The sequence below is a fragment of the Bombina bombina genome, chromosome 4, assembly GCF_027579735.1.
Source record: "Bombina bombina isolate aBomBom1 chromosome 4, aBomBom1.pri, whole genome shotgun sequence".
Classification (NCBI taxonomy): domain Eukaryota; kingdom Metazoa; phylum Chordata; class Amphibia; order Anura; family Bombinatoridae; genus Bombina; species Bombina bombina.
Window position 1 is genome coordinate 685,604,934 of NC_069502.1, and position 20,949 is coordinate 685,625,882.

A 20,949-nucleotide genomic window follows, 5' to 3' on the forward strand; every position below is an offset into this window, starting at 1 on the left:
AGGAGCGGCGTACTGTGAAAGTAAATTTCGTAGCATTTTTTCACTGAAATCTTTTAAGGTACAAAGTTTGCGCTAAGCTGATGTTATATAATTCTGCACTATGTGCAGAATTATATAACATTATTTTGTGGGTTTACTGGCCCTTTAAAGGGAAATAAAGCTTCTACAACTAAATGTTCTAATGCCTTGAACTTTATCATTACACTATAGCTTCTCTTTAATTTTGTGTTTAATCCCAACAAAGTGGTTAAACACATAGTTAATGTTAGCTCTAGATTTGCAATAAATTTCCACACCAAAGCTGAAAATGGCCGCTGAGCCAAATAGGGGCAGCGTGCGTTGCTTTCCACTCTAGTGAGATTATATAAAGCAGACATCCTCAAACTTGGCCCTCCAGAGGTTTTTGGAACTACATTTCCCATGATTCTCAGCCAGCATATCAGCTGGCTAAGCATCATGGGAAATGTAGTTCCAAAACCTCTGGAGTGCCAAGTTTAAAGGATGTCTGATCTAAATAGTCTCATCAGTATGGTGAGGTCCCTCAAAACACTTTAGAAAGGCACAATTTAGCTTGAGAACTGTTTATATCACTATACAAGGTTTTGGACATGAAGGAGAGACACATACGTTAAATATAATAATGCATGAAATAAAGCTACCAAAGATTTTGTGTGATTTCTTTCCATGCCGACGGGTTTTTGATCATTAGGCCTTAAAATGTGTGAAAGCTGGAAACAGTACATTTAACCAGCCATGTTTTTATTTATGTATGGAAGTTTTTTCACATTAAAAAATACCGTAAAAATGTAATTCTTAAAGTATGTTTGGCAAATTCTGGGATCTCCTTCTGTAACCCTCATATATAGGTGTATCAATGTAACCATATTAAAACTGCACAGGCAACATACTGAGTTCGCCAAAGTACGCCAATGTCTCTAATATTTCTTAAGGGAGTCAGTCTTTGCTACTGCAGTTTGGGACTGACTAATTTAAAAAGTAATAATAATAATACAATACAAATGATCATCTATTCTCAGTTATACCAATATATTTATACATTTTCATTAAAAAAAAACAAACAAAAAAACTTCCCCCGCAGTTTGAGATCCATTGAATAAATTTAAACAGTGGTGGGGACAGACCAAAGCACAGTTTTAAACTAGAACAGTCTTGTGATTTCTGGGACTTTCAGAGAGTGATAAAAATAATATAAATAATACCCATCACATCTATTTACATAAAAAAGATAAAATGTTTATTCTGCATCACTTATACAGAAATTAAACTTTTCATTTGCATTTAAAGGGACATAATACTCATCTGCTAAATCACTTGAAACTGATGCAGTATAACTGTAAAAAGCTGACAGGAAAATATCACCTGAGCATCTCTATGTAAAAAAGGAAGATATTTTACCTCACAATTTCCTCAGCTCAGCAGAGTTAGTTCTGTGTAAAAAGTTATAATTCAACTGCTGCCCAGCTGCAGGTATAAAAAAAAATGAAGAAATGAACAGCAGCCAATCAGCATCAAAAGTGCTGAGGTCATGAACTCTTTTACTGTGATCTCATGAGATTTGATGTAACTCTCATGAGATTTCATAGTAAACTTCCTTAAACTGAATAGGGAAATAAGATGAGTGTTCATGAAGCTCACTCCCTTAGCTGTCCCGGGACAGACATACTGATTTGCTGCTTAGAAGTCCTTTACAATGGGATATGGCTACTGAGGAACTTTTGAGGTAAAATATCTTTCTTTTTTTTCATCGAGATGTTCAGGTGATATTTTCTAGTCAGCTTTTTACTGCTACGCTGCATCACTTTCAAGTGTTTCAACATTTGGGTATTTATGGCCCTTTAACTGTATATTTTTTGTTTTCAAGAAAACATAAAAGTTTCAAAGCTTGTACACATAATTCTTCCACCATGTCTCACTGTCATAACATAGCTATGCTTTGTCTAGCTGCGGCTGATCAGAAAATTGTCAGCTGTACTTTGTGCACTGAGTAGATAAGCACCCAATTGACATCATGGAACAAGGTGGGGTAAAGCTGTGGAACAGGATATCAAGCCATTTTCATATCTTCAGATATGTTTTTTAATTAAAATGCATGCCAAAATATTTCCATTTCTAGCAGGAAACATGGGACTGTTATTATAAACTATGAAAACCTGACACTAAAAAAATGGAAAATCTATTGCAGAAAATAATCAGGTCATTCATGATAAGTAATGTTGATCTAAATGACATTGTGAGCTTTATAAAAGGTAGACATAACCATTTTCTGTACAGTGGTCCTCTGATAGCATTTTCTGCTATATATTGAATTCTAATGTGTTGTTTCTAGCGTAGTGTTTATAAAAGAAACTGTGCCGGCCTGGATTTGAAAATCTTGTGTATGATGTTCAGCCAAAGGTTGAGTAACATGTTCAGTGGCATGGGGGTTTTGGTTCAATATTCCATTAGGTGTATGAGCCTGCACCTGGGTTATTGGCAGTTGTCTGTCTGTTTGTGACAAATGGATTTCTTGAGTGCTGCCCTGTAACTGGTCTAGGGCTTCCTTTGAGAGGGTGATAACATGCATCTGCTCTGGGTGCACGGCCTGGACCCGGCTCTCCATCATGTCTATACTGTGGATTGGATTTACTTGCTGCTGGTGAGCTGTGACAGGCAAGTTGTGCAGAGGGGCAGCCGGACTGGTAATCAGTGAAAGGTTTGCAGTTTGCTCCGTTATACCCTGGGAGTTATCAGAAGTGACAATACTGATACTTTGGTCATGGCTAGGCAGGAAGTTCAGGTTGTGAACACCATCTGTGACCAGTAACTGTATCTCCTGCCCGCCAGGTGGTGCAAGCTGGTATGGCTGCAGCTGTAGGATACTTCTCACCTCTTCTGTATTTCCACTTATGCTTTCCGGAACCTGAAGTTGCTTTTCTTTGCTGTGGATTTTCATGTGGGTTTTCAGGTTGTCCATACGTGAGAACTGCATGTTACAGTCTGGGCAAGAGAAAGGTTTGCTTCCGGTATGTAAGATGCAATGTCTTCTTTTAGCACTGGAATCCGAAAAGGATTTCCCGCAAATGTTACAAGAATATGGCTTTTCTCCCCTGCAAAAAAAATAAAAAAATCATCATCACACTTGCTCTGTAATATTACATTTATCATTGGATAACCTTTACCACAACATATATAAAGAGGTTAACCATATAACTGTATACCCTGTATGCAGCATCCTGTAATGTATGGTATATGCAGAGAAAGAATAGTGGGTAACAAAATACTAACCCATTTTACAGTCTTATTTACCAGAGAATCAAATGAATTCATGTTAATTTATCAATTCTAGTCCTTTATGCTAATTTTAAAGCAGCCATGAAAAAAGTCTTTATGGTTAAATTTTGCATAGTTTTTTTTAACAGGATAGTAAAGTCCAAATTAAACTTTGTTGATTCAGATAGGGCATGTAATTTTAAACAACTTTCTAATTTACTTTTATCATCAAATTTGCTTTGTTCTCTTGGTATTCTCAGTTGAAAGCTAAACCTAGGTAGGCTCATATGCTAATTTCTAAATGCATTTGACAGTTTTTCACAGCTAGAGGGCATTAGTTCATGTGTTTCATATTAATAACATTGTGCTCATGCACGTAGTTAGCACTTATTGCCTGAAATGCAAGTCTGTCAAAAGATCTGAGATAAGGAGGCCGTCTGCAGGAGCTTAGATACAAGGTAATTATAGAGGTAAAAAGTATATTTCTATAACAATGTTGGTTTTGCAAAACTGGGGAATGGGAAATAAAGGGATTATCTATCTTTTTAAACAATAACATTTTTGGTGTTTAGTATCCCTTTAAATTTACTATTCCTGATGGGTAAAATTAGCCCCATTCCAATCAGGTGGTTGTTTTAACAGGCAAAGTCAGCTATTTCAAATGACAAAATAAAAGCAAATGAGTTATTTGTAAACAATTTAATATACTCCAGCATATAAAATGGATAATTGGGAACATATTATATAAAGCATACAAAAGGTAAACATTTTTTCTAATTTATTTCTATTATCAATTTTGCTTTATTCTCTTGGTGTCCTTTCTTAAAAGAGCAGCAATGCACTACTGGGAAGTAGCTGAACACATTGGTAAGCAAATCAAAGCGGCATATATGTTCAGACACAAATCAGCAGCTAGCTCCCAGCTCCTGAGCCTATATATAAGATTGGCATAAATGCAAGAATAACCTTATCTGACAAGTGACAGAAACAACATATTCTCAACAGGAGTTTCAAAACAATTGAATGCCGAGGATGAATTACATGAAGGGGTACCTGTGTATTCGGATGTGTGTCTTTAGCGAGCTTTTTGCAGTGAAAGACTTCCCACAGATCTCACAAGTAAATGGCTTCTCACCTAAATGAAAAAAGAAAGGTTTATAGATTGGAAACGCTGATGCACATAAATACAATTACAATATTAATCTAATATTATGAATATAATCCTAAAGTTTTAACAGGACACAGTTCATTAACAATGAACAGTATCACAAATGTTTTAAGGTAAAATTTGATCTTTTGTAGTTAAAGTGGGCCCTTAAACTTAGTATATGAAAATGTTCTAAAATCTTACAAATACAGAAAATGATTTGTTTAAAGGGGTATAAAGAGATATGCAAGGAGGGGCCCTAGCTGCGACTGTCTGCATGCACACAAGTAGGTCAACTTTTGTAAACTGGTTCTTTATTTTTTAAGAGAACACCTATATTACAACATTTTTAATGTGAGCCTGTTTGCATAACAAAAAATTAGTTTTAGGTCACTTTACAGGTGTCATAAGCAGTAGCAATAGGATATACATCTGATAAACGTTCACAAATAGGTCAAGCGAGATGAATAATATTATACCATTAAAGCTTTTAATTAAACATTTTTTTTAGGTTTGAGTCATCATTATTTTATTTAGTTTACTTTGATTGTTCTACAAGTGTTTAATGTTCAGATACGCTTTTTAAAGTGTTTATGCTAACACAGTGTTTATACCGTGTAATATGCTTTCTGCATTGCCTCACTTTGTAGCTATCCTAGAAAAAAATACTGAAACATTTAATTACATTTATAATTAATTGTCTCAATAGAGTAATGTAAATAACAAAGTAAAATATCAGGCATATAAAAGAACAGCAATTCAAAAAGGTAAATATAGTGGTTAATAAAGGATAACGATCAAGTAGTAAAATCTAAGGATTTTCAGCAAAAAGAGAAACAGTAAGAGCAATCATTTAATTTTTTATTTAGATGAAATAATGTTTTTGGAGGTATGAAATTCCAAAACTTCTTTACTCAGTAATGCAACTGGGTAAAAAACAAAAGGCCATATTACAAGTGGAACGTTATTTAATACTCCCATTCGAGCATTAACTGCGCTAGAAGTAAGCACAAAAAAACGAAATTAGAATAGCGAGTGAGTGTTCACGTATTCCCCCATAGAAGTCAATGGAGCAAAAAAAGTGGTGGGGGGGAAACACCCAACTCGCGCGCAAACCCGACTACATATTTTCAAGTGCGCTAACCTGACATGAAAATATGAATATTTCACATTCCAATGTTCTTGACATAGAAGAATATGTTCTATTTATTCATAAATAAATATTTCTACATATATCTGATATTTTTTTGGTACAATAGTGGATGTGGTGTGGGTGGGATTAGAAGTGGCGAGTAACATTTTCTTCTGGCTAGTACAAACACATACACACACACACGATTATATATATAGGTATAGTAATATACAGATATATATATAGGAATATCTATTTAGAAATACTTAGAACATATTCCCCTATGTGAAGAACATTGGAACGTGAAATATTTACAGTAAATACATAGTGAAAACCTTTGTTAAATATGAATATTGCATAAATATATTGTTATATGTTCTCATCTAATTAACTGCAAAGGGTTCCAATTCCCATATATCCCATTTAAAAGCAAAAATGGAAAGGTTAGTCACCGCATCTGGCCAAATGGGACAAGCTCAGGTACCACGTCAAGGTCCTTTCCAATACCTGAGACCCTAAAACAGCCACACAATGCAAGCTTTTAAATCCAAACAAACTGAAAACAAGGGAAGGGTGCACAGGAATATGTAACCACCCTAGACATATACAAAACACGGAAGGGAACTGCACTCTCATACCGGACCGGGTATACATCCCATGACCCTGCAACATGCTCAGCCCTGGGTGCCACTGGCACTCACAGGAGGCTGTGCTGTCCCCAGAGCCACAAGCAGTGAACCCCAGACAGGTCTGGGTGCAAGAACCATAGGGAAAATTACAAAACAAATTAATACAACACACAGAGAAAACCCAGCACTCACTTACAAGCTCTCAGCTAAGATTTAAAAGCAAAAATGGAAAGGTTAGTCACCGCATCTGGCCAAATGGGACAAGCTCAGGTACCACGTCAAGGTCCTTTCCAATACCTGAGACCCTAAAACAGCCACACAATGCAAGCTTTCAAATCCAAACAAACTGAAAACAAGGGAAGGGTGCACAGGAATATGTAACCACCCTAGACATATACAAAACACGGAAGGGAACTGCACTCTCATACCGGACCGGGTATACATCCCATGACCCTGCAACATGCTCAGCCCTGGGTGCCACTGGCACTCACAGGAGGCTGTGCTGTCCCCAGAGCCACAAGCAGTTAACCCCAGACAGGTCTGGGTGCAAGAACCATAGGGAAAATTACAAAACAAATTAATACAACACACAGAGAAAACCCAGCACTCACTTACAAGCTCTCAGCTAAGATTTAAAAGCAAAAATGGAAAGGTTAGTCACCGCATCTGGCCAAATGGGACAAGCTCAGGTATCACGTCAAGGTCCTTTCCAATACCTGAGACCCTAAAACAGCCACACAATGCAAGCTTTCAAATCCAAACAAACTGAAAACAAGGGAAGGGTGCACAGGAATATGTAACCACCCTAGACATATACAAAACACGGAAGGGAACTGCACTCTCATACCGGACCGGGTATACATCCCATGACCCTGCAACATGCTCAGCCCTGGGTGCCACTGGCACTCACAGGAGGCTGTGCTGTCCCCAGAGCCACAAGCAGTTAACCCCAGACAGGTCTGGGTGCAAGAACCATAGGGAAAATTACAAAACAAATTAATACAACACACAGAGAAAACCCAGCAGTCACTTACAAGCTCTCAGCTAAGATTTAAAACCTGTCTGGGGTTAACTGCTTGTGGCTCTGGGGACAGCACAGCCTCCTGTGAGTGCCAGTGGCACCCAGGGCTGAGCATGTTGCAGGGTCATGGGATGTATACCCGGTCCGGTATGAGAGTGCAGTTCCCTTCCGTGTTTTGTATATATATATATATATATATATATATATATATATATATATATATATATGTGTGTACATACAGTATGTATATTTGTGTTTATATGTGTATATATGTCTGTAAACACATATAGACACACACACATATACATATCCATCTTTAGACATGTATTTATGTATGTATATGTTAAAGTCCTTTGCCTGCCTTTTTGTTTCTAACACCTGAGCCCTCATATCTTTGAGAAATTATAACTTTTGTGTGCAACATTTTTTTTATATTTTTTATTAGATGGTGTTATTATGAGTGTAAGTGTACTTTGTAATGTATTTTTTATGTGTATTATGCAACTTTTTTGTTTTGGTAATCAGAGTATATCGCGATTGTGATCAAGCGATCGCATTTACTTTCAACTTGTAATACGAGCAGTAAACCCGAAGAGCGCAAACACTCGCGATAAACCCTTTATCATTTGCTCGTAACTGTTAGTGCTCCAATCGTAATTTGTCCCTATGATGGTAAAGTGAATTATGAATAACCACTGTCTATGCTTTGAATTGTTAAATGTTCTGTAGATCATTTGATTTGCCAAGCCAAAGTTTTAGTTAGAAATTCTGAATTGGCTACAAGATTCATACGGCCCCGTTGTACCTTTGGAATATTTAGGGATTTTTTTTACCCTAAATTAAAAATTCAAGCCCTGTTGGGTTAAAAATGTCATGACAATATCTTCACAATGGAAGTCAACTTCCTATGAGGAAGCTGCTGCTGATATATCATCTAAATAATGATATGTGCACTTGTCTTTCAAAGTCTCCTCTTCTATGCCACCTATATCATCCCTAACCACTTTGCCTATATTGCTCAGTTGGAATTTGTAATAACTGTTCAGTACTTGGTATTAAAATAAAAACTTACAACACTACATGATGTAATATCACTTAGAATAAAAATGTACCTGTATGAGATCGCAGATGCTTTTTCAGCTGGGAAGTGTCCATAAACTTGCGTTGACAGTGACTGCACTCTGGTAATGAGCTGCCTTAGAACAGAATGAGAAATTTAAGATACCAAAGATAAAGCAAATAGAAGAAACAAGAATACAGCTTAAAAAGGACAATAAGGTCATTTTTTATTTATGTATCACAAAGTTATTGCCTGCATTGCAAAGGATCTGTCCAGAGGCAGAACTTTTTTTCCAGTTTCTGCATTGAGTTGTTTTTTTTTTAGTGAAAACTTTTCTTCATTTTGAAATTAAATTTTAAATTAGGCGTTGATTAACTAGAGAATAAAGCAATTTTTTTTTATGTAAATGCTTTATTGAAAATTGAACAAACTTTACAAACAATAAAATGAATAATTTCCAGATAAAATTGAGTCACAGGTATTATGCAAACGTAAAAATGACAGTATTCTCCTTATATGAATTAATAGAGGCAGAGTTAACATCACAGGTTTGTTTGTTAACAAGTACATGTGTTATCAGAACATAAACAGCATAATATATAAATCATGTAACATGGTTCTTGCAGGAAAATGCATAAGTGGAAGTTAAGCAGAAATGTAAATGAATAGCGGGCTGATAATAAAAGGAATGATCACCCATTTGTCGTGTTAATAGTGTTTAGTATGTCACAATAATTTAGGGTGGCTTAATTGATAATAGAGGTTTGTGGGTAAATTAGGATTTTAGTGTTGTGGGTGAGGAAAACAAATGTAGGGGGTTTGAATAAGTCTATGTAGGTGGTTTCTCTTGATTCAAGTATTCCTCCTAAAGGAAGCAGATAAAATGGTAATCATTTATACGTTTACTGTGCGTGTAATGATACTTTTCTAACTGGAGGGATTGGGAGGTTATTTCTCTCCAAATATGGACTGATGGTAGGTGTAGAGATTTCCAATTTTTCGGTATTAGCTTTTTTGCCGAGTTGACCATAATGGTCAGCAGTGCGAGTTTCAATTTACACTTTACCTGGGAAAATTTATTGAAGAGAAAGAGCCAAATGTTTAGTTCAAGGGACATAGAGAGGGCTTTTTCAATTTTAGTTTTGATCGACATCCAGTAGGATTGAGTGATAGGGCAGGTCCACCATATGTGTGTGGGGGTACTTTCCGTGTTGCAGCCTCTCCAACACTCTGGTGAGAGTGCGGGAAAGATGTTGTGTAAACGGGACGGTGAATAATACAATCTGTAAAGGAATTTTACATTCATCTCCATTGTGTGTATATAGAGGATGAGGATTTTGTCATGGAGGAGAAGATTTGTACAAACAATTCACAGGGGAAGACAGCACCTCACTCCAGGTCTTGGGGCACGGAACAAACAGTTAGCAAGACCCCAGCATTATAGAAAAATTGAAAAAGATTTCCAGCCTCCAAATGATTTATTTATACAGGGTCCATAGTACAGAAACAACTATGGACCCTGTATAAAAAAAGTTTTTTTAAATCTGGTAATTTGTTTTTTTTGCTCTTGGTCTAACATCACATACTTATAAGCTAAAAATATGGTATAAAAAAAAGGTGTATTGCTCAAAAGAACATCTTACATTCAGACGTCTCCACTTTACAGACTAGGAAAGGCTAGGGGGCGGGGTTGAAAAAAAATCCTGAAAACCAGTTATCAATCCATGTGCTGATGCTTTGCAGCGCTGCTCCATATTTGACTGTTCTATTCAAACAAACAGTGCTTTGCTCTGATTGCACTCTGTTTACCCCTTAGTGACAAGACCATTTTTCAATTTTCTTACTCTTAAAGGGACAGTCTAGTTCAAAACAAAACTTTCATTATTCAGATAGAGCATGTCATTTTAAACAATTGCATCTATCACCAATTTTACTTTGTTCTCTTGGTGTTCTTAGTTGTAAACTAAACCTAGGAGGTTCATATGCTAATTTCAAATCTTTTAAAAGGCCGCCTCTCATCTCAGGGTATTTTGACAGTTTTTGACCACTAGAGGGTGTTAGTTTATGTGTTTCATATAGATAACACTGTGCTCATGCACGTGGAGTTCCTAGGAGCCAGCACTGATTGGCTAAAATGCAAATCTGTCAAAATAACTAAAATAAGGGGGCAGTCTGCAGAGGCTTAGATACAAGATAATCACAGAGGTAAAAAGTATTTTAATATAACTGTGTTGGTTATGCAAAACTAGGGAATGGGTAATAAAAGGGATTATCTATCTTTTAAAACAATAAATATTCTGGTGTAGACTGTCCCAGGGCTATTTTTACATTGCTGCAGTGTTTGTATTTAGCTGTAATTTTCCTCTTACTCATTTACTATACCCACACATATTATATATTATTTTTCTCGCCATTAAATGAACTTTCAAAAAGTACCATTATTTTCATCATATCATATAAATTACTATAAAAAAACTTTATAAAATATGATGGAAAAAAAAAACACTTTTTCTAACTTTGACCCTCAAAATCTGTTACACATCTACAACCACCAAAAAACACCCTTGCTAAATAGTTTCTAAATTTTGTCCTGAGTTTAGAAATACACAATGTTTACTTGTTCTTTTCTTTTTTTCGAAGTTATAGGGCAATAAGTACAAGTAGCACTATGCTATTTCCAAACCATTTTTTTTCTCAAAATTAGCGATAGTTACATTGTAACACTGATATCTGTCAGGAATCCCTGAATATCCCTTGACATGTATATATATATATATGCAGAGGGGATTCAGTACAAGACTGAAAAAGAGTGTACATATTTAGCACTCAACAAGCCTGTATTCTAAGATAATAGCATAAATAATAGCAATAATAAATGGCAGAACGTAAATATGTAGTTTTATAAGTCTGATTCAAGTCTACTAAGGGCAACAGCCTATGTAGTGCCATCGTCACTCTTCTCTAGTTCGTGACATGTATATATATATGTTTTAGTAGACAACCTAAAGTATTGATCTAGGCCCTTTTTAAAAAAAAAACTTTTATTTAGAAAGTGGCAGGGTACACAAAGCAAGAAGGAGGAGAAAACACAGAATATTATGACTAAACATATATAATTATTAATATAAATAATCCATGGCATCTTGATATCTGTGTTAGGTTAAGACTAAGAGTTTGTGTATTCTCCCTCAATAACCCGGTCTATATATCCTGTCATATTCCAAGAAGGACTTAGCCTGTGTTTCTAAATGGAAATATGATGTCTTTTTCTTCCTTAGATAGTGATTTAATAAAAATTTAGCATTTTCCAAAAAAGACCATACTTGTGGTTCTAAGTTGGTATCTGTGTCTCTCTGTTCAATAATACATTGTTTTTTGATAAAACTCATTATTTCTGTAAATCTAGGTATTGCCTTATCTTTCCATTTGTGGAAGATGAGGCTTCTTATACATACAATAAAATAATTAATAAGCTTGTTATTAGACAAGTCTATATTATAAGAGGTGAGGACTATGTTATGCTTGGAAAAAGTAAAAGGAGATATCTTTAAGACTGTATTGATCCAGTATTCTAATTTTAACCACAGTTGTTTTATTTTAGGGCAATCCCACAGCATATGCATTAAATAAGCTCCTAATAATTGACATTTAGGGCATTTGTTAAAATCTAAATTTTCGTCTCCTCTAAGTCCCAATAACATTCTATACCAAGGAGAGATAGAAAAATGACCATTTTGAACTAGTTTAATCCAAGAATCTAGTTTTACCCAAGTCCAATTCCACCTATGTAGAGTAGTAATATTGAGGATATAGTGTCTTATCTGAAGATAGGCAAAAACATCTTTATTGTCTAAAAAACAAATACTATTCTTTCAGGTCAGAGAAGGATTTGACTGTTTTAAGATTAAAGTCTACAAATTGTGTTAATTTAGAAAGCCCCATACAAGCCCATTTTTGGAACACTTTAGTATGAATTCCTGAAGTAAATTCAGGGTTCCCCCTGGTAATCTGGTGATTAGAGATTGCATAAGTAACACCCATTCTTGCACATATTTTATGCCAAGCTAACAATAGATTATATATTGAGCTTTTAACTGATCTAGGAATAGTCTTAAGATTACAATGAAGAACGGCTTTAGGTAATTATGGGTATAAAACATTTTTTTCGAGTTCTGAGAAAAATAATTTGAATTCCCAAGCCAGCCTACAACAAATTTGGCCAAAGAGATTAAACTATAGAATTCCAGATCAGGAAGTGCCAGAGCACCATGCTCTTTTCCTAAAAATTATCTTTTCAAAGCAATTCTAGATCTTTTACCTTGCCATATAAAGTATGATAATGATAAATAAAAATTGTGAAGATCTTTTTTTATTTTTAAGAATTATAGGGATATTCTGGATTACATAAAGAATCTTGGGAAAAGAGATCATTTTGAACATGGCAACCCTTCCTGAAATATTTAACAGCAGGTTATGCTAATGCTGCAGATCTTCTTTAACCTTAGAGAGTATTCTTGTGATGTTTAAACTATACCAAGTGCATGGTTCTCACAACTGCCCCTTTAGAAGTTTTATAAATATTCTTCACAAAATGCAAAAAAAGCCCTTGGAGGCCAATTCTTTTTAATGAAAAAAATATGTGATCATGCTGCACCGTTGAATGCCTTCTCTGCATCCAACGAAACAACGGCTATATCTTTAATCAATTTGAATGAAGTTGAAGATATTGTTTCTTTTGACTGAAGATAATCTGTAAGAAATAGTTCTCTGATTTTAGCAGAAGCATTTCTGCCTTTGAGAAAACCAACCTGATCTGAATTAATTATTTGATTTAAAGGGTTCTGCAGTCTATTGGCAAAAATAGTAGTTAAGATTTTATAATCAGTCTATAAGTCTATAGTCTATAAGAACCCATTTCAAGAGGATCCTTGCCTTTTTTTAAGATCAAGGTAGTCCAAGATGTAGAGAAGGCGTCCGAACACAGTGATTTATTTATGAAATAGTGATTAAAAAGATTTTTAAGATATGGAATAATATTTGATTTCAACATTTTATAAGATTCATTAGAAAGCAAATCTGGGCCCGGAGTTTTATGTAGAGGTATAGAGTCTATACTATCCAAGATTTCTCTGTTGGTAATGGGGGCATTAATTAAAGATAATAAGTGTTCTAGGCAATTTGGAACCGAAATACTATCCCAAAATGTTGCTTTACGGTCTAAGTCAGGCTCATTATACGAGTATAAATCAGAATAATAGGAAGAAAAGGATGATAAGATCTCTTTTGAATCTTTGTGAATGTTACTATTTGATTGAATCGCTTCAATTCCCTGAGAACAAAAATATTTTTTAATTATTCTTGCCAAGAGTTTACCCGTTTTGTTCCCATGTCTGTAGTATCTAACCTGCATTTTTAACTCAGTCAATGTTGTAGAATAAAGAAGTAGAGTGTCTCGATCTTTCTTAGCGTTGAGATAGTTAGGCCAATTTTCATTGGAAGAGTTTAGAAGGTAGGTATTATATGTATTAACTAAATGATTTATGGTTTCTTTTTCTCTCTTTCTAAGTCTTTTCTTCATATTAATCATAAAGGAAGTGATATAGCCAGTTAAGACTGCCTTGGCAGTCTGCCAAAACAACTCAGGGTTATCTATATGTACTTGGTTGAAAAGACAATAATAATTTTTTTTTAACAAGATAGTCTCTGAATTTAACATCCTTAAACAAGTGAGTTAGGGAATGAAAGCGACAGAAAAAATAATTAAAAGAAAAGAGGGAAATTTCCAGTATAATGGGTGTATGGTCCGAAAGACAAAAGGGAGAGATTGATGTGTTAACTCCCATGTTTATTAAACTATTGCTAATAAGAAATATATCGATCCTGGAGAGAGAACTGTATTTTTTTTACATGCATGTGTAATTTTTAATATTGAGATTCTGTTCCCTCCAGACATCTCTGATCCCAAGATTACAGAAAAGTTTTCTAAATTGTTTGTTCTGTTTATCCCGATTAGTCAATTTTTACCCTGTCTAGCACTGTCTAAAGGGTACTGTGGGATCATATTCAAATCTCCTTCTAAAATAAGATGGCCCTCTACCATATGTAATATCCTAGTTTGGAGGAGATTCCAAAATAATGGATTAAAATCCTTGGGTGCATATATATTACATAAGGCGAATAAGCCATTTATAAAAAAAAAATTCATATAATAATTCTCCCATTAAAGTCGACATAAGAATCAATCTCAAATTTAAAAAAAATTCCAATCAAAATAGCCACTCTCCTCCTCCTAGCAGATGAAGGAGAGACTATCACCTCTCCTACCCATTGGGTCTTAAGTTTCATTCCTTCTTCTGAAGATAGGCGAGTTTCCTGAACGAAGGCTATATCAGTGAGTAATTTATTTAAATGTTGAAGAATGGGCTTCCTTTTAATGGGGGAAGTAATGCCCTCTATATTCCAAGACGATATATAATAAGTTTCTTAACTTTATCCATTTCTTTATTTACTAAGTCCATGGAATATGAGAGACAGAGATATATAGAGAGAGAAAGAGAGAGACAGAGAGAAAGAGAGAGAGAAAGAGAGTGTGAGAGAGAGAGAGAGAGAGAGAGAGAAAAAGAGAGAGAAAAAGAAAGAAAGAGAGAGAGAGAGAGAGAGAGAGAGAAAAAAAAGGGAAAATAAAAAACCAGTTGAGCCCCATTGGGACAAGTCTGAAGACAATTACCAAAGTGCTCTTTAGACTTAACATTTTTTGAATTTTAGCGACAACTGGTCTGGGCCTGTTACTCCCATCACTATTAGAAAATATTTTGCCCACTCTGTGTGCTCTTTCCACAATAATCGGAGTAGAAGATGAGGGAATTTCCAATAAGGAGGGGAGTGTTACAGAAACAAATTTTATTAGGTCTTCTTATTCCTTTGATTCAGGAATCCCAATTAACCTGATATTATTCCTTCTGCTACGATTTTCAAGATTTTCTAACTTTGTTTGAAGTTTTAAGGTCATACTTTGATTCTCTACCAAATGAGTTTTATGTAAAGCATTAGTGTCTTCAAGATCAGACACTCGTTCTAATTCTGATACTCGAGTAGAATATTTTCTAACCTCCTGTCTCAAAGATGATATTTCTGATTTAAATTCTATTTTTAGTGATTCAAAGTAAGGTGATAAAGATTCAATAATATCTTTTAATAAAAGTTGTCTAACTAAAGGGTCATTCGGTGTAGATAAAGTAGTATCTGAATGTACTTCAGCTAGGGACTCTAAAGATTGTTTATTTTTCTTATCTCTTTTGGAAGCCATCATTGGAGATTTTATTCTAGACTGGAAAGTAGGGGAGAGGAATTTCTCCATAAAAATATTTTAAACAATAAAAGAGAGAAAAAAAAAGGAAAAAAACTAAAGTAATAAGACGCTATATAAAGAAGTCAGTGACTTTGAAAAAGAACAATATTTAGTTTAGTATATAATATGAAGCGGAACTAGAATATACGTCTGACTATAATAAGTGCTAGTTCTAACAAGCAAGCATAATATAGATAAATCCCAAACTTCACATTGTTATGAACAAATCTCAGGAAATTACTCAAACTCCACATATATAATCTTGTACTGGGTAGACCACAATGGTGAAGTCAAAGTAGATGAAATTATGTCTTCACTGGGTAAAGAGCCAGAAAATAGAAAAACAAATATAGAAGCTTATTTAGCCTTGCAAAGATTTTCTATTCATATATGTAATATGCAGCAACAACCAGTATGGCTCTCTCACACCCAGACTAAGTTACAGAACACATGCAGATAGAATAATATTTTCAAATTGAAAACTCAGATTTTCCCATATGTAGAATCTTGTAAAGAATAAACCAGATACTAAGAACACTACATGTAGTTAGTTTCTTCGCTGGAGTTAAAGCCACGAGTGGAAAAACAGGTGTCAAAATGTATATAGTCCTGCAAAAAAATAAAAATAAACAACAATTTTTTTTTTTATATAGTCCTGCAATACATTTTCTATTCTTGTATGTGATAAACAGCAGCAACCAGTATGGCTCTCACACCCAGACTAGGTCGTCAAACATGTAGAAGGATCACAAGTGGAATAAAATTTCCAAGTTGAAAGTTCACATTTTCCCAAATGTATAATCTTGTAAAGAATAGGCCAAGTGCTGAGGTCACTGCATGTGAATTGATAAATTGGTGTCTTCACTGGGTTGACAAGCCATGAGTGGAAAAACAGGTATAAGCACTTATATAGTCCTGCTGTCAGGGTTCAGCCTGGAATTGAACCTGGGACCTGTCTCTATTTCTGCAGCTGTTATTTCCCAGCCTGTTGTGTTACCACTATGCCACCAGATGGCTTGATCACAGGAAAGGAATATTGTGTTTTTCTGTTTGCTGCAACTTTGGCTCTCTGGCTCCACCTGCTTGCCAGCTGAAAGAAATCATTTAATCAGCAGCCTGCCTTTATCTGGGAGCTTTGTTTGCAATTGGGGGCTTTCACATTAAGAGTGATACTCTGAAACACTCTCTGCTCCTGTTTCCTGTGAGAAATACAGTTATTTTGGATTTCCTGGTTCCTGACTTCTGTTTCAAATACTGACTTCTCTTCTGGATAATTCCTTGGTACTGTGTTTCATTTTTGGACTGAATTCCTGGCAATTGAACTTGCCTAAAACTTTATTTCCTAAGGACTGATTCAGGTACTTTTGCTTGCTTGTTTCCTGATACTACAAAGTTCCAATTGCAGTCTATGTAAACATCCTGTTTGTTTCTACAAAGTACCAGTTTGCAGTTTATGTAAGTTTCCTTAAAGTACCAGTCTACAGCATATGCAGATATCCTGTTTGTTATTACAAAGCTTTGCATCCATGTCTGTTATTACAAAGAACTGTTTTCCTGCCTGATACTTCACAGTTTCCAGTCTACAGCATACGCAAATATCCTGTTTGTTATTACAAAGCTTTGCATCCATGTCTGTTATTACAAAGAACTGTTTCCCAGCCTGATACTTCACAGTTCCAGTCTACAGCATACGCAAATATCCTGTTTGTTATTACAAAGCTCTGCATTCCTGGCTGTTATTACAACTGTGTCCAGTCTACTGCATATGCAAATATCCTGTTTGTTATTACAAAGCTCTGCATTCCTGCCTGTTGGTACTAAGAACTGTATTCCTGCTTTATACTACAACCTACAGACTTTGTCTTATCTAAGTGCATATCTCTACTAAGTGCTTTATCCTATAAAATAAAACCATCTCCTTTATTTCCTAAAACGTTGTACCTGTTTAATTATGCCTAAAAGGAAAGACTCACACAGACAAATCACAACATTAACCCCAAAACCTGACACCCCTTTACAACAGCTCCTTACTCCTGAACCTGCTCCCTTGCAGAGTATGACACCTGCAGAGATTTTTTATACTTGTATGTGATAAGCAGCAGCAACCAATATGGCTCTCACACTATGGAGATCACAGATAGAATATTTTCAATATTGAAAAGTCAAGTTTTCCCATGTGTATAATCTTGTAAGAAATAAACCAAATGCTGAGGACACTGCATGTAGTTTAATATTTTCACTGGGATTGAGCCAAGCAGATGTAAACATTTATATTAACCTGTGAAAGGTTTTCATGCTTATACAAAGTGAAAAACAGCAGTAACAACATCCCACAATTCCAGACTAGATTAGTACATTTTATATAGAAGCGTGGAGAGAAACATCTTGGTCTAGGTCATAGAATCCCCAGCATTTTAATGTTCCATGTAAGAGACAGGGTTTTCAGAAAAACAAAAATTGAGACTTCACCTGTGTTTGGTGTCTTCACTGGGATTAAGCCAACAGCAGCAGATGTGAGGCTACATAGGGTTTTTATACAGGTGTAGGTTCAAAAATGAAAACCAAGGGAAACATGACCAAAATGCACCTCACATTCCCATACTATAATACCAAGCCACAGGACTTACCTCCTTCTTCACAATGTACCCTGTTGAAGATGGCAAAGAAAGGATAACTTCAGGGTTTTCCTTTCAATTAGGGCAAACAGTTCTGTTTCCTTAAGTGTTTCAGACAGGAACCCAGAAGGCATGTCTTCCCCCTGTACCAAGGAGGTTTCAAAAAACGCTGAGATAAAAGCACAGCATAATCAGCGCAAATGGATGGTGCTTGTGATCCGGGCAGGCTATTCCCTGCATCAGCAGACACCAAGGATTCAGCCGCATGGAAGGAGCAGAACCGAGTGCAGCGCACACAGTAGAATATGTGGTAACGTCCGCGTTCGTGCTTGATCCTGTGACTCCACCGTACAAATAAGTTACTTGGCGATCTAGGCCCATTTTGGTATATTTCATGCCACCATTTTACCTCCAAATAAGATCAAATAAAAAAAATCCTTAACTTTTTCACAAACTTTAGGCTTCTCACTGAAATTATTTACAAACAGCTTGTGCAATTATGGCACAAATGGTTGTAAATGCTTTTCTGGGATCCCCTTTGTTCAGAAATAGCAGACATTTATGGCTTTGGCATTACTTTTTGGTAATTAGAAGGCCACTAAATGCAGCTGCGCACCACACTTGTATTATGCCCAGCAGTGAAGAGGTTAATTAGGTAGCTTGTAGGGTTAATTTTAGCTTTAGTGTAGAGATCAGCCTCCCAACTGACACATCCCACCCCCTAATCCCTCCCTGACCCCTCTCAAACACCTCTCTCTTCCCTCCCCCACCTCACAATTGTCACCGCCATCTTAAGTACTGGCAGAAAGTCTGCCAGTACTAAAATAATTTATTTTTTATTTGTTTTGAAATATATTTTATCTGCAGTGTAGGTTTCCCCCCAACCCCCCCCAAACAGCTCTCTTAACCTCCCCCTATTCCTATTTGCAGCCATCTTAGGTACTGGCAGCTGTCTGCCAGTACCCACTTTGCACTAAAATTGTGCTGTTTTTTTTATTTTTTTATTATTTACATATTTTCAGTAGTGTAGCTGCCCCCCCTCAATAGTATACCCTCTCCCTATCAGATCCCTTTTCCAAAGACATCTCCCTCTCCATCCTTCCGATCATTACACTAAGTACTACAGTAGCATGTGCGCGCTCCCGCCCCCCTCGCAGCACTGGATCAAAAGAATCAACACTGACAGGAAGTGATCCAGCCTCCTCCCTCGTATCCCTCCCACGCCACCAACGATCTGCACCATCGCTGGACGATGCAGAGAGGGCCAGAGTGGCTCTCTCTGCATCGGTTGCTAAAAAAAGGGTATTGCAGAATGCCTCAATATCGAGGCATTACTGCAATACCCTGAAAACAGCTGGAAGCGATCACAATCGCTTCCACCGCTTGAAACCCTTGAGGACGTGCCAGGTACGTCCTTGGTCGTTATTGACTTTTTTGTAGGATGTGCCTGGGACGTCCTTGGTCGTTAAGGGGTTATGGAAAACACAATGCAGCCAGAGCACAACACTGTTTGAAGCACTGCTCCAGATAAGGCTGTTCTCTTCAAAGCGAATGCTTTAACAGTTCCTGCCTGTATCCTGAGCTTTCTGCAGACATGTTGCATTTTCTGCAATTACATTTTAGATAACAGCATGTTTTGCCTTGGGGAGGATCTGTATACAAACTGCATCTTTTAAAAGCATAGCAAAATTTGCATTGTCTTGAGCTGGAGCCTCAGATAGCGTGCATATAAAACAAATGTGCATGTTTTGATAATGAAAGTTTATTAGAAAGTTTTTTTTAATTTGCATAACCTATCTGAAACTTTAATTTTGACTTTAGTGGCCCTTTTAAATGCTTGCACATATTACTTGAAAATCTAAAATAGAAAAAGTTGATCCCTTCTAACAGTACCTACCTGTATGAACACGATAATGACTTCTCAACTGTCTTTTTTGGCTGAAGTATTTTCCACACTGGTCACAGGTAAATGCTTTTTCTCCTAAGAAAAACAAACAAACAAGCAATCATAAAACAAATCATACATATATGTTATATATTTACAGGAAGAGTGTACTGGGCTCTAAAATTGTGGAAAAATATAAAAAAGAAAAAAGGTGATATAATGTAAACATATAATATGCCAAACCAATCAACTGCATATTACTATATTAAAAGTTGTAAAGTAACCATGTGCCTTAGGAACATAATTATTTGAAAAACATCTAAGCTACTTTTAATAAAACAGCCCCCTTCAGAGTGCTTAAAACTTCCTGATATAGCTGGGTTATTTTTGTTTTGTTGTTGTTTTTTTGGTATGGTGTTGGCCAATCATGAAGTCTATGTAATATTGTGATTTGTAAATATGCCAATGAGCAAACAAATAATTTTTTTTTTATTTTGCACTTAAACTATGGGCTTATTTTTTTAGAGCATAAATAATCATACGTTGCTGAGATAATTTTTCTAGTATGATTCAGCACAATCACATAAAATTGCAAACATAATTCTTAAGATTCACACCTTTAATGTTTATAATTTAACTCTGTCATATATTCCCAATTAAGTATTTTGTTGCTTTATTATTTATTTTTTTTAACTCTTTTTCCACTACTCCTTTTTCTCTATGCGCCCAAATCCAGTATGCATTAGGAGTACTCTATATTTACATGCGCATAAACTGTGGGAAATAGGCTATTCTTCTATCAGAACATTTGCGCCTATTGCTGCAGAGATGTTGAAGGAAAG

At 35.8% G+C, this 20,949-nt stretch overlaps 1 protein-coding gene across 1 annotated transcript in view; it reads right to left on the reverse strand.

Annotated features, from left to right (window-relative positions):
* Window positions 1–1,232: 1,232 nt before the first annotated feature.
* Window positions 1,233–20,949, reverse strand: part of ZBTB24 (zinc finger and BTB domain containing 24) — a 59,168-nt gene continuing 39,451 nt past the window's right edge. The window contains exons 5-8 of the mRNA XM_053710847.1: window positions 20,120–20,203; window positions 8,312–8,395; window positions 4,324–4,405; window positions 1,233–3,107 (exon numbers count right to left, since the gene is read on the reverse strand). Coding sequence (XP_053566822.1) covers window positions 2,330–3,107; window positions 4,324–4,405; window positions 8,312–8,395; window positions 20,120–20,203 — 1,028 coding nt within the window. The 3' untranslated portion in view covers window positions 1,233–2,329. The remainder of the gene's footprint in view (window positions 3,108–4,323; window positions 4,406–8,311; window positions 8,396–20,119; window positions 20,204–20,949) is intronic.